Source organism: Solea senegalensis, linkage group LG18, assembly GCF_019176455.1.
Source record: "Solea senegalensis isolate Sse05_10M linkage group LG18, IFAPA_SoseM_1, whole genome shotgun sequence".
Classification (NCBI taxonomy): Eukaryota; Metazoa; Chordata; class Actinopteri; order Pleuronectiformes; family Soleidae; genus Solea; species Solea senegalensis.
In genome coordinates, this window is record NC_058041.1 from 1,326,243 (window position 1) to 1,339,344 (window position 13,102).

The 13,102-nt window shown below is 43.5% G+C and overlaps 1 protein-coding gene across 2 annotated transcripts in view; it reads left to right on the top strand.

Annotated features, from left to right (window-relative positions):
* LOC122759300 (putative uncharacterized protein MYH16) overlaps window positions 1-13,102 on the top strand; it is a 43,320-nt gene that overhangs the window by 28,610 nt on the left and 1,608 nt on the right. For both annotated transcript variants that reach the window (XM_044014075.1, XM_044014076.1), the window contains 16 exons: window positions 3,820-3,876; window positions 7,435-7,521; window positions 7,700-7,945; window positions 8,044-8,161; window positions 8,999-9,126; window positions 9,212-9,408; window positions 9,498-9,630; window positions 9,718-9,934; window positions 10,560-10,696; window positions 10,977-11,080; window positions 11,354-11,546; window positions 11,632-11,835; window positions 11,926-12,051; window positions 12,142-12,312; window positions 12,658-12,858; window positions 12,953-13,099. In XM_044014075.1, the coding sequence (XP_043870010.1) occupies window positions 3,820-3,876; window positions 7,435-7,521; window positions 7,700-7,945; window positions 8,044-8,161; window positions 8,999-9,126; window positions 9,212-9,408; window positions 9,498-9,630; window positions 9,718-9,934; window positions 10,560-10,696; window positions 10,977-11,080; window positions 11,354-11,546; window positions 11,632-11,835; window positions 11,926-12,051; window positions 12,142-12,312; window positions 12,658-12,858; window positions 12,953-13,099 (2,466 nt within the window). The remainder of the gene's footprint in view (window positions 1-3,819; window positions 3,877-7,434; window positions 7,522-7,699; window positions 7,946-8,043; window positions 8,162-8,998; window positions 9,127-9,211; window positions 9,409-9,497; window positions 9,631-9,717; window positions 9,935-10,559; window positions 10,697-10,976; window positions 11,081-11,353; window positions 11,547-11,631; window positions 11,836-11,925; window positions 12,052-12,141; window positions 12,313-12,657; window positions 12,859-12,952; window positions 13,100-13,102) is intronic.

Below are 13,102 nucleotides of genomic sequence, written 5' to 3' on the forward strand. Positions count from 1 at the left end.
CGTCGCTTCTTCTCCACAGTTTGTATCAGAGCCGCAATATTTATTTTGAGTCCGAGGAAAAACAGAGAATCTAACGAGAAACAGACACAAGAGGCAGAGAGAGGCTGTGCATGTGTGTGTGTGTGTGTGTGTGGTGGGGGGCGGTGCAATGCCGGAGGGATCAGCAGAATGTGTGTGTGTGTGTGTGTGTGTGTGTGTGGGACAGTCAGTCAGTCAGTCAGTCAGTCGGGCTGCTGCTGCCTCACCATGGCTGTTCTCTCTGCAGACGTGCTGCGCTGGCATGTGAGTCTTTATTTATTGATGTTTAATGTTTCAAAGTAAAACTGTGCCATGGTTACAGTGTCCTTGTGATTTTGATGTTGGACCAAATGTTTATTTTGGTCATTTGAATTTTCTAATGAATGAAACTGGGATGAGATGATGTTACAATTATAGTTTTATGGTGTTTTTTTAATTCTTTTATTATATTGTGATGATCATGACTGGGTGAAATGTGTAGTCTTTTACTCAGAAATTCTGTCCTGCTTGCCAACATACAGTCCTAGTGATACAATTTAAACTGCCACAAGGGGGAGTTATTTAAGTTTAATTTTTTAAAGCTTTTTTTTATCAAGATACTCTGTTTTGACCGATTATAACATATTTGTTTGTCACATATGTTAGAAAATTATGTTTCTCTTTCCATCATACAGTCCTTGTACTTTATTTTGAAAAACTACCAAAAGTGGGAGGTGTTTAAATTCAAATGATAATTTCTGATGAACTTATTATTTATTTTTTTAAATGCAATGTATCATATTTGCAATTGCAACCAAATTGTAGCGTAAAGTGACGTCACTGTTTTTTACTGAGTAATTTAAAGAGTTGGTCGCATTTTTATTATTTTTAGTCAAGATGATCACAAAACAACAATTTTTCAATGTCTATTTTCGATGTCTATTAGCTATTGTAGCTAAACTGACCAAATATAACCAATACAACCCACCCTTATACTGAAGATCCGCCCCCAAAACACTGGAAGTCACTGAAAGCTTACATATATAAATTACATGTAGATTATGTAGTCTATTTCCTCTAAGTCTTCAAAAGTTTAAAGTGTTTTTTTTTTTTACAATTATCGCAATAATATCGCAAATTTGAATTCATTTGGTCAGGATAATTGTGACAGGAATTTTCATATCCTGCCGTGTCGCTGCGTCGTACATTTTATTGCAGTATTACTGGATTTGAATCACATGAAGTTAAATTACAGACATAAAGCTCCTCCCATTTCCTTTCAAGTCTCCAAATTATAGAATTTTTTTAACAATATTTTTCATATGGTCTCTTGACGATTAGCGATCAAATGTGTTTGAATGTGTTTGAATGTGTTTGAATGTGTTTGAATGTGCTTGTGTTGTTGCTGTGAACGTCCTCGGGGCCGCTCGTCATGTCAGACACACTTCCTGACACTGAGACGTAGATAGAAAGTGCAGATAACGGCGAGCATGATTCAACACGGTCACATGCAGCCGCGTCGGGAAAACCAGCAATAAATCTTTAGTGGAAGCAGCAAACACGGCTTTGGCACGAGATGAGTGGAGCCGTGATGCGATGCTGCTGCTGCCGCTGGTGATTATTTATGTTTGTTCGCTCTGATTGTTTTCAACGCTGGAGCCGAATCAAATGAAATAAAATTAGGATCGCTTAGTGCTTGCAGATGGCGGAGGAGGAAGAATAAAGGGTTTTTATTTACGTTAAAAGTAGCAGCAGCAGCACAGTTTTGAAAATATTCCATTGAGAGTTGCTGTCATCTTCAAAAATGTCCTATTTTATGGATTAAAAATGTATGTTTTTAATGTAAAATCTTACTTTTTAAAGTCATTTGTGGAAGAAAAAGTGAAGCAAATCCAAAAAATACAACATACTTTGACTTTATACTTACTGTAAATAAATGTTCATATTTAATGTGTTTTACCCACATTAGCACAAAATGTCTATTCCCTGTGAATAAAATGACAAAGTAAATCCACATTTACACAGTTTTGACAAATAATAAACATCTAATTTGAGTTTATAAACCTTTGTAAGGCATTAATTAAGCATTAATAATAAGTTCACATGTTCAATGTTCACTATGTTGTTATTATTAACTAGTTTGTCCTCAAAAGCAGTTGTGAAACACATGTTAAAATCACATTTAAACTTGGTCGCCCAGGAAATGACCTCACTTGAGTCAAACTTTGCATGAATGCCAAAATAAAAGCATCACATTGAAGAAGAAAAAAAAACTCAATTAAATCAACTTTACACATATTTTTAGATAAATAAAACTTAAAAACTGCAATAATAAGATAAAACTTAACAGAAATATGTCCAAAGAAGAAGAAGAATGGTATTTTCAGGAAGAAAAAGTCACCAAGGAGCGAAAAACAACAACAAAACGCAATTTAAATTTAATTTAAACTTTCACTGGACATGAACTATGAAACCAAAAAAAAACATAACAAAAAATTCCCTGAATGTCTTGAAACTGGCACCGGTGTTTTGTTGGTGGCGCTGAAACGGACGCTCCAGAACCAGAACCACCAGTCCTGGGTCACGGGACAGATAATGACGGTGGATACAGACATTCTTACTCTAAATTACTACCTGAGGAAAAAACCAGAGGCACGGATCCAGATCCCCAGAGGGGGGCGGAGTGTGTGTCTGTGTGTGTGTGTGTGTGACACGGACTGAAATAGCAGTAACAGTCTGTGGAGTTGACGCCCCATTTGTTCTCTGAATGTCAGAAATGATCTAGACTCTGTGAAAAACCACACGGTAACAAATCACCGGCACACATGTCCGAGTCGTACGTCACATTTCGGTGAAAGGCACCAGACTGTTTTCTTTTTTACGCTATAAAGTCCCGTTTGAATCTTGCCATTAAGTATGGGGCGGGGCCCAGAAATGGGTCCCCCCAAAAAATGTGTATGTTTTAAATAAAACGCATTACATTAAGTTTTAATTAATTAACTAAACATTTCTGAGCAATAATTATAGATATTACACACTAATTTTTCTCTTTATATTCTGATATTGTGGTCATAATAGTTTACGATCTTTAAAAAGTGTGTCCCCTATATAGAAAGTTTGGGACTGGTCTAAAATAAGCAAAAGAAGATATTTTATGGGTCTCCAAATAAATTTACTGAATTTTAAAAATAGACATACAAAAATTTTAATTTTATGTACGTGTACAGGTTTATGGTGACAGGGATTTGTTCAAAATTGGTAATGTAAGTCATGTTTTGTGCAAAATTACCAAGATTAGTTGGTGTTTTTTACATATTCCAATGGACACAAATCTACTTTGCCCAACTTTTGACTAAAGCTGCTGTTAGCATTCCCCTTTTCAATTCAATTCAATAAAATAGTATTTGTATCGGGCCAAATAATAAGAAAGAAACCATGGAAACATTATAGTGAGTTATAGTTATAGTGATACCTCACAATTCACACAATGAGCAGACACTAGCCGTCAGTAGAGAAAAAAAAATCCCTTTTAATAGAAGAAGAAATCTCTGACAGAACCAGCCTCAATATGTGCGGCCATCTGCCAAGACAGGTTGGGGTGAAAGGAAAAATGGGGAAAAGAGGTTGTGACATGAACATGTTTGGTGAGGGGTTGGGGCATTTATTCACCTACAAATAGCCTAGCATCACAAGCAGAATCCTGATTGGATAAAAAAAAGTTTCTCTGAGATTTCCGATTTGTCACCAAGCAAAAACTGACATTGATTTAACTTGAATAATTTCACCAACAGCAGCTTTAACTCGATTGTCTATTTTCTTCAGGCTCGCATTGAGGAGCTGGAGGAGGAGCTGGAAGCAGAGCGGGCCATTAGAACTAAGGTATGGTCACATCTACACAACTCAATATGTTGTCCTCTTTCCCAGGATGCATCAGCTCAGCCTCACATCTGTCTCTCAGACTGTACGCTAGATTAGAGGACGTTCGGCTGGAACCTTCAGGTCCATGGGTTTGAAGGCAGTTCAGAGTAAAAATAATTTAAATAAATAAAAATAAGAGAAGGAAGGTGGTTGATGTGTTGGCAGTCAGTGGTGTAGGTGTTCTGGTGCAGGCCTCTGGTCACCTCAAACCATCTGCACCTGTGATAATAAACCCAGGGGGAGAGACCGCATGTTTCTGATTAACATACAGGGCAACCCCAGAGGCGAGGAGGGACCCCAACATCCCTGTTTCTTATTTTTCTCTAACTCTCTCCTTCTCTCTCACACACACACACACACTGGTGCACCTTCTGTTTCTTGTAATCCCTTCATCCTGCTCCTTTAGAAGAAAATTGATAGCGATTTCCACCTTCATCCTCTGCACTTATCATCTTTATGATGTGAAGAATTTTTAAGTGGAGATGAAGAACTGGACATTTTGACTGTTCTTTGTTTTATTTTCATCTCAGGCAGAATTGTGCACACAGTTGTTTTTGCCATAGAACGCAGCCATCTTTAATTAATGATAGCACATAAATGGCTACAAAATGTGGCAGCTACAGTTGAACATTATGGCCACAATATCGGCTACAGTATTTGCTCACATCAAATACCAGTATTAGCATCCGGCTACATATGCTGCTAATGTCAGTACTAGCTGGTTACAGTAGCTAACATCAAACACCAATACTTTGCCATCTGGCTACATTAGCTACTACCTTTAAATGCTAATCTTCTGGGTTGGGCGGTTCAAGTGCTTGTTGTTGTTTCAGTGGAGACGCTCTCAAAGCGAGTGTGTGTTTAAGCAGCTCACCCAGGTCGTCCCTCTTAAGCCTCGACTTCACTTCACGTCTTACAGTAAAGGTGAAGGCAGCAAACGCAGCAGGAACATTTTTCACCAGCGAGTGTTGAATAGAGTGACAGAGGGCCTGAGGGTGTGTTTTGTACACTTCTCCTCCACTCTGGGTGGTATTCCTAATGGTGCTCATCCGGGTCTCCCAACCCCACCCCACCCTACTCCACCCCACCAGTCCCTGAAGCCACAGAGTGGTGTAGTGGGGGGACAGGCACGGACATGCAGGTCTTTATCTGTTCCACAACCGCTCACATCCAACATACCTGAGCTGCAGACAGGCTCGCCATTGTTAGGCTCTGCTCCTCAGGTCACACAGGGGAGATATCATCAGGAGATAGAGGCTGACAGACAGACAGACAGACAGACAGACAGCATGGTTTTCCATGGGATCTTCCTCCTGCTGGAATGCCAGCCCATCTCACACACACACACACACACACATTTGTTTGTATAGTGGAGTGCTCCCACTCAAGAAACAGTTGAATCGGTGCCTAAAACAACACAAAATTAGGTCAAACTATGACCTCAGGGGAAAAAAACGGCACTTAATTAATAACTCTTACATCAACAATAATAAGTCAGGTTATGAAGTGTAACGTGAATTCTGCCACCTGACTCTTCAAAAACTGGACTATGTCAAAGTCCTGCAAGTGGTAGCTTCCAAGTCTATGGTCTTTGGTGCAGAAGGGTATCACTTAAAAAGACACAAAGAATTATCTTCACCACACCTTGTTAATTGTCAAGGAAACAGGGTGTTAACATACACATTGTGCATGTATTTGCACAACACAGACACACTCGTACTCTTTCACACTCTTGAGCAAATGAAGATGAATCTCCCTCCTCCGGCGGGAGACTTTGGGGGCACTGACCCCACCATTAGCATGTGAATGGCAGCGAGTGGTGTCGGGTGGTGCTGATCCAGAGGAGCTGTTGACTCAGCCAGTGGAGCACAGGGGAGTGATGAGTGAGGCGAGTGCTCAGAGGGTGAGGCCAGTGGGCTGCAGGTTCCTGGAGGCTGGTGGGAGTGAAGGGAAGAGGGCCCCCAGTGAGTATCATCTGTTTTCCCTCGTTCTGCCTGAGGTGTGTTGATGGCTGTGGCTCATTGCTGCTATCAGGGAGGCCTGAGACGACGGTATTTACAGACCAGTCTCAACAGCGACGACGGTCTTTAAAAAAGCTGTAAGAAGGTCTGAGTTAAAAACAACAAGCTGGTTTAACTGCAAGTCGCTGTAATGGTCCTACATTAAGACTAAACTCTCTCCATGTGTGTTGCTGCACCACAAAGGACTCAACATGTCCACAGCTTTGTATATGTTATTCAACCAAACAGGGGCCGACAGGACACATTTTTTAAGGAATCCTTTCAAATTTGGCGCAAACATTCATTTGGACTCGAGGATGATATGATTAGAATTTGGTGGCCAAACATCAACATTGCCATGGTGTCACAAAAGTGTTTTGCAATGTGACTGCATTATCGCAAGTATGCCACAAGAAAATTTGGTACATATATTCTCTTGGACTGAAGGAACTGATTAGAACTTGGTGGCCAAAAGGTCAAGGTTGCCATGGCTAGTAAGTGCAGTTGCTAGCCAGTCTGCCTCATCTTAAGTATGCCTCAAGAGTGTTCTTTCAAATTTGGTACAAATATTCTGTTGGAACTGATTAGAATTTGGTGGACTACCGCTAACTTCTGAAGATGGCTATGACCTGGATGACTTAAGGTTGCCATGGTGTAACAAACCTGTTTTGTCATGTAAATTTGGCACAAACATTCACCTGGACTTGTGAATTAACTGTTTTGGAGAGTAGATTTGGGTGGGCAAGAAAAAAAGTCATAATGGTTGTGTAAAACGTGTGTGTTAGACCTCTTTAAGTCCACATTCTGGAGAAAAATGGTCACTGGTCATTATTTTAAATGCAAAATCTAAAATGAGTATATGATTACAAAATATTTCAGTGATTTAAAACTGGAACATATTGATTCAAATAACCATTTGGCAACAGAGATCCGAGAGCCTTAGGGCTGATTTCCACCGTCAGGATTGCAAGGGTGGATTTGATTTATTTGACATTAAGAAAAATGTAGAAGTAAATCAGCCTTAGCAAATAACTGTAATTGTGCTCTGTAAATGACAAATGTAAATCTATCATCGCTGCATTTATTACCCCTGCCAAGGAGATTAGGGTGAAGGGGTTGGGCTGAGAAAGTACCCATTAAATTCTCAGTAAAGGGGGCAGAGCCAGGATTAATTAATCATTTCATTTGACATGGCAAGATCAGGATTGCATGATCTACAGGACATTGTTTTGTTGGCTTAGCTGTAAGGCTTTATCATATTTAATGGGACTGTTGGGCCTTGGCAAAGGTATGCACGCCACTAAATCATCCAAACAGAGATAAACAAAAAGTCTGTTCAATCTTTGAAGCTATTAAATTCAAAATTCAAATGTTTATTTTGATTGAACTGACTTGAGAGACAATGTGGTGCACTGTCTCCAGGATAAATCCATGTGAAATGTGTTGCTCGCTGTACGAGGACAGAAAACATGACGGATCACTCCCGCAGTTTTGTTGAATCAGAGCTCCATGTTGTCAGGTGGAGAAGCAGAGAACAGATCTGACCAGAGAACTGGACGACCTCACTGACCGGCTGGAGGAAGCAGGCGGGGTCACGGCCTCACAAGTAAATCCTTCGTTATTTTGACATGTGCACAACACAAGACAGATTTACGCGACTTCCAGCCTTTCTCTTCACCATTCGACACAAAACATTCTGTAAAAACTCCTCAGCACAAGATGACACTTTCCCACCATAGACACACTTATGAAATCCTGACATCCAGTCTCTGTGCGATCATCAGATGGAGGTGAACAAGAAGCGCGAGGCTGAGCTGCAGCGTTTGAGGCGAGACCTGGAGGAGTCTTCGGTCCAGTCTGAAGCTCTGGCTGTGTCTCTGAGGAAGCGCCACAGCGACGCCATGTCCGAGCTGAACGAGCAGTGCGAGGCTCTGCAGCGCACCAGGGCCAAACTGGAGAAGGAGAAGCAGAACCTGAGGATGGAGGTGGACGAGCTGGCCACATCACTGGACAATCTGCAGAAGGCTAAGGTAACCGCTTACACCCCGATGTTGCATCGTGTGGATTTTCCAGCTGCTTTAGCCCTGCTGTGCATCACGTGTGCGTGTGTTTCTGCGCTGTCTTTCAGATGTCCTCAGACAGCCAGGTGAAGAAACTGGAGGAGCAGCTGTCAGATGCCAACAGGAGAGGAGACGACCTGCAGAGGGCGCTCACTGAACTCAACGTAGCCAAGAACAGACTCACAGGTAAACTGACACTAGACCTTGACCCTAACCAAGGTTCAAAAATGTGCCATTTCTGAACCTTTCCATTTTACTGCTGGGGACACACTTGAGTCTTGGCCTCATATTTCATAAAGCAGAGAAACTTTTGTCCATTTGTACCAAATTCGAAAGGATTCCCTCTCAAGAGATACAACATTCACCAATTACCATTAAAATGTAATCAGTTTTTCCTTGAGTCAAAGTCAAATTCGGAGCCAAATTTGAACGGAATCCAGGTGAGTAATGGGAATATTGTGAGATATACATATACCATAGGGTACAGGATACAAATCCCCCAACAACTAGTGTTGAAAAAGCCTTATTCCAGGGCTACGACATGCTGCAGCTTGTTGCCGATTGACCACACAGTAGATCTGTATTTATGTTTCTCGTGACAGCCGTTGGTTATGTAAACTGGTGTAAAAGCAAAAGAAGAAAGGTTCCTGGCTGTACCCTACCCTTGTTTTTACTTTTATGTAACCTTGTAAATCATGATTGGATGTCATTTGTTTTACTTTTCCTAGAGAAACGTGTGAGAGCTCAATGAAAGACCTCATTCCTCAAGTGTTTTCAGCATCAGACGCACCTCACAAACCTTATTTTTATTATACTTATATTATTATTTCAATCTATTCATGCATTTTTGGCCAAGACCATTAGGGGGTGCAGTAAGTCCCTTGAAACCAGGGGTAGAATTGATCTATCAGGTGCTGACATGACTTTGATTTATTGTATTGTGTATCCAGATATCAATATTACACAATGTGGCTTGTGTGCAGTTCTTCAAAACAATTGTGTTGTTGTTGTTTGTAACGTCAGCTGATAACGCAGACATCAGTCGACAGATGGAGGAGGCCGAGAGCAGAGCCAGTCAGCTGTCACGCTCCAAAACTCTGCTCCAAGCCCAAGTGGAGGAGCTTAAGAAACAGCTCGACGAGGAGGTGAAGGTAAGCGTGCAACACAATCATTCTGGGGTTTTTATGTTTTCTCATCTAGAGTTGCTTATTGGCGTGTCTTTGGTGTCGTTGCCAGAGTAAGCTGGCGTTCAGCAGCAGTCTGAGCTCAGTGCGGCAGGAGTGCGAGGTTCTGAAGGAGCAGCTGGAGGAGGAGCAGGAGAGCAAGCAGGAGCTGCAGCGTCTCGTCTCCAAACTCAACAGCGAGGTGACGCACTGGAAGACCAAGCACGAGTCCGAAACCATCCAACACTGTGATGAGCTGGAAGAAACCAAGTACGGGGGTGTTGACACTGGCAGTCAGTGATCACATTTTGACACTTTGAATGTGTTTCTCAGTGTGTTCATAAATCTGCGGGTCACAGGAAGAAGTTGGCGATGAGATTGCAGGAAGCTGAGGAAGCCGTGGAAGCCACACAGGCCAAATGCTCATCATTAGAGAAAACCAAACAGAGGCTGCAGGGGGAGGTGGAGGATCTCTGCATGGATCTGGAGAAGGTAGAGCAAGGGATGCTTTGTGAGATGGCCGTAGCGACGTGAACATTTTTTTGCTGTTGTTCTTGAACGTGTGCTCCGTGTTTTCAGGCCAGCGCGTGCGGCCAGACTCTGGATAAGAAGCAGCGGGTCCTGGAGAAGCAGCTCGGAGACTGGAAGCAGAAGTGTGAGGAGCTGGTGGCCGAGGTGGAGAGCTGCCAGAAGGAGAGCAGGCAACATGCCAGCGAGCTCTTCAAGCTCAAGACGGCCCATGAAGAGACGCTGGAGCAGCAGGAAGCTCTGCGCAGGGAGAACAAGGCCTACCAGGGTATGGGTGCATATACGGGTGCATAGGAATGTTTAGGCATTTTGGTATTTTTATGTACTTGAATGTCTCGAGTCAGACGCCACTCTCATGTCTCTGTGTTAAATATGGAACCAGCTTTGTTTCACTAACAGCTGGTTTGACTTTGTCCAAAGTTCAAAATTGTGGCTGCTCTTCAAAGTCAATAGAGCTGTTTTCAGAAACTCTGCACAATGTCTGCAGTGGTTGCTGTTTTTGTATGATGATGAATGCCACGGGAGATTGTCTGGGTCGGATCAGATGAGAGGTGGCACCTGGATTGAGTATGCAGGAGGCAGGATATGACATCAATCCCCACTGTGGAAAACCCCCTTTTTTTAATTTCAGCATCAGTCCATTGTAACAAAAGCTCTCGGATGTCCTTGTCTCACCATCTTTGACGATGATGACAATCATGATGCCTTGGTACTCTTTCAATTCCACATCCGTAATGTGCCCATATCCCTATTGTGATTCTACTCAGACAACGTCCAGATATTTGACAAAAGGGGAGAAGTTACGGAAAATGTCTTGAGGGACACTGGTAGCTTACAGTGTTTGTGTGTGTGTGTGTGTGTGTGTGTATGTGTGTTCTTTCTTCCTGTGACAGAGGAGATAGCAGACCTCACAGACCAGCTGTCAGACGGAGGTAAGAGCGTCCATGAGCTTCAGAAGGCAAAGAAGAAGATTGAGATGGAGAAAGAAGAGTTACAGGCATCGCTGGAGGAATCTGAGGCGGCGCTGGAGGTAAACAGATTCAACGTTTCCCCTTGAAACAACAGCTTTAGGGAGCATTGTTAGATGTTTTCCTGTGCACAGCGCCCCCTTGAAACAATATTATCTGCTTGAGGGACCCACATCATAACAAGGGACATTTGCAGTTTGAATGTGAAGTAACACAAAAGAATCATGTTTTTTTTTGGTCAAATTTATCAGAGTGTCATCGGCATAGGGGGAAAATCAAAGGTTGAGAATGCAGGTAAACCAGAGGTAGCACAGTAAAGATCTATTGATGGGGTTTTTTTAGGCTGAGGAGACCAAAGTGTTGAGGCTGCAGCTGGAGTTGTCTCAGGCTAAAGGGGACCTGGAGCGCAGACTGCAGGAGAAGGAGGAGGAGTCTGAAGCTGCAAGGTACCTCATCCTTTCTTACCCATCCATAGTACTAAATAATACATGTTTAACACCATAGGATCAAACTGGTTTACCTTGTTCTCTGTCTTTCTTTGCTTCTTCTACAAAGTACATTATCTGTGGAGGTAAGACCTGTTTCATGCAACTGTTCCTGTGACAAGAGAATCTTGAGGGAATTCTGTCAAAGTTTGCAATGGGACTCAATGATGGACTTGCTCAAATGAAGGTCAAGGTCATGATTTAAAACCCCCATGTTCTTCTCTCCCCTCTCAGAAAAATCCACCAGAGGGCGTTAGAGTCCCTGCAGGCCAGTCTGGATGTGGAGGTGAAAGGTCGAGCAGAGGGACTGAAGCTTAAGAAGAAACTGGAGGCCGACATCAACGAGCTGGAGCTGCAGGTCGACCTGCTCACTAAGAACAACACAGAGCTCAACAAAAACAGCAAGAAGATGCAGCAGCAGATCAAGGTCTGATGATACGATATCTGTGTGACTTCCTTATTCAGCTGCGGTTCACCCTGAGTCTAAACATGTGTGATCGTCCATGTCCCAGGAGCTGCAGGTTCAGCTGGAGGAGGAGGTGCGGAGTCACGAGGAGCGCAGGGAGGAACAGGCAGCTGTGGAACGACGCTGTGCTCTACTGGTCAGTGAGGGCGAGGAGACTCGCGCGGCACTGGAGAGCGCAGAGAGGGGGCGCAAGGCCATGGAGACAGAGCTGCAGGAAGCCGGCGAGAAATACAGTGACCTCAACAACCAGGTGATTAAGGATAGACAAAAGGATAAGACGTAGCAGTAGGAGTTGTTCCTGATGTTCACACTCAGCCTTTCTTTTTCCCTGTTTGTTCAGTTCCAGCTGGCTCTGAGCGGCAGGAGGAAGCTGGAGGTGGATCTCCAGACTCTGCAGCAAGAGCATGAGGAGCTTCAGGGAGAGTTGAGAGGATTCACAGACAAGGCCAAGAAGGCCAGCAGTGAGGTAAAACACGCAAGACAATTAAGTATTTTCGGACGTATTCGGTCAGGTGTTGAAGTGATGTTTTAAATCCAAATGGTCTCATCATGTCAGTTGGCCCGAGTCGGGGAGGAGCTGCGTCTGGAGCAGGAGCACACCCTCCACCTGGAGAGGGTGAAGAAAGGTTTGGAGGCTCAGATCAAAGATATGAGCAGCAGGCTGGATGAGGCCGAGCAGATGGCTCTGAAAGGCGGGAAGAAGATCATCCAGAAGCTGGAGGGAAAGGTACGTCCACATGAACATCAGTAACTCACACAGATGACTTTAAATCAGGATTTCTCAATCCTGGTCCTGGGTAACCTGGTTTGTTGATTGAGCAAGGAAACATCCAAAACCTGCAGGGCAGTGGGTCCCCAGGACCAGGTTTGCGAAACCCTGCTGTAATTGACATACGGAGTGAGACTTCTCATGACTTTACCTTTGGCGCCACCTTCAGGTTAAAGAAAAAACTGTCAAATTATAGTTGGCAACACTTGTCTTGATCATTTGGAGGCAATTCTGCGCACAGTTACCCCATTTTTATTTGTAATTCCTTTTACTCAAGTGTAAAGGATATGCCATCTTGTGCAGGTGAAGGAGCTTGAGCTGGAACTGGACTCGGAGCAAAAGCGGCACGCTGAGACTGTGAAGACGCTGCGGAAAAACGAGCGCCGGTTGAAGGAGCTGCTGTTCCAGTCGGAGGAGGACCAGAAGAACCAGCAGAGGATGCAGGAGTTGGTGGAGAGGTTGCAGAACAAGATGAGGGCCTACAAGAGACAAGTGGAGGAGGCTGTACGTCACCTTGTCCTCTTATTCCATCATCATCATGTGACCTAGACCACTTATCTTTTGATGATATCACGCACATATGCTCGTCTTATTTCAGGAGGAGCAAGCGAACATGAACCTGGCAAAGTACAGGAAGACCGTCCATGAGCTGGATGACGCTGAGGAGCGGGCTGACATCGCAGAGTCGGCACTTACCAAGATCCGAACCAAGAACAGAGGCAGCTTCGGCAAAGGACACTCCTCTGTG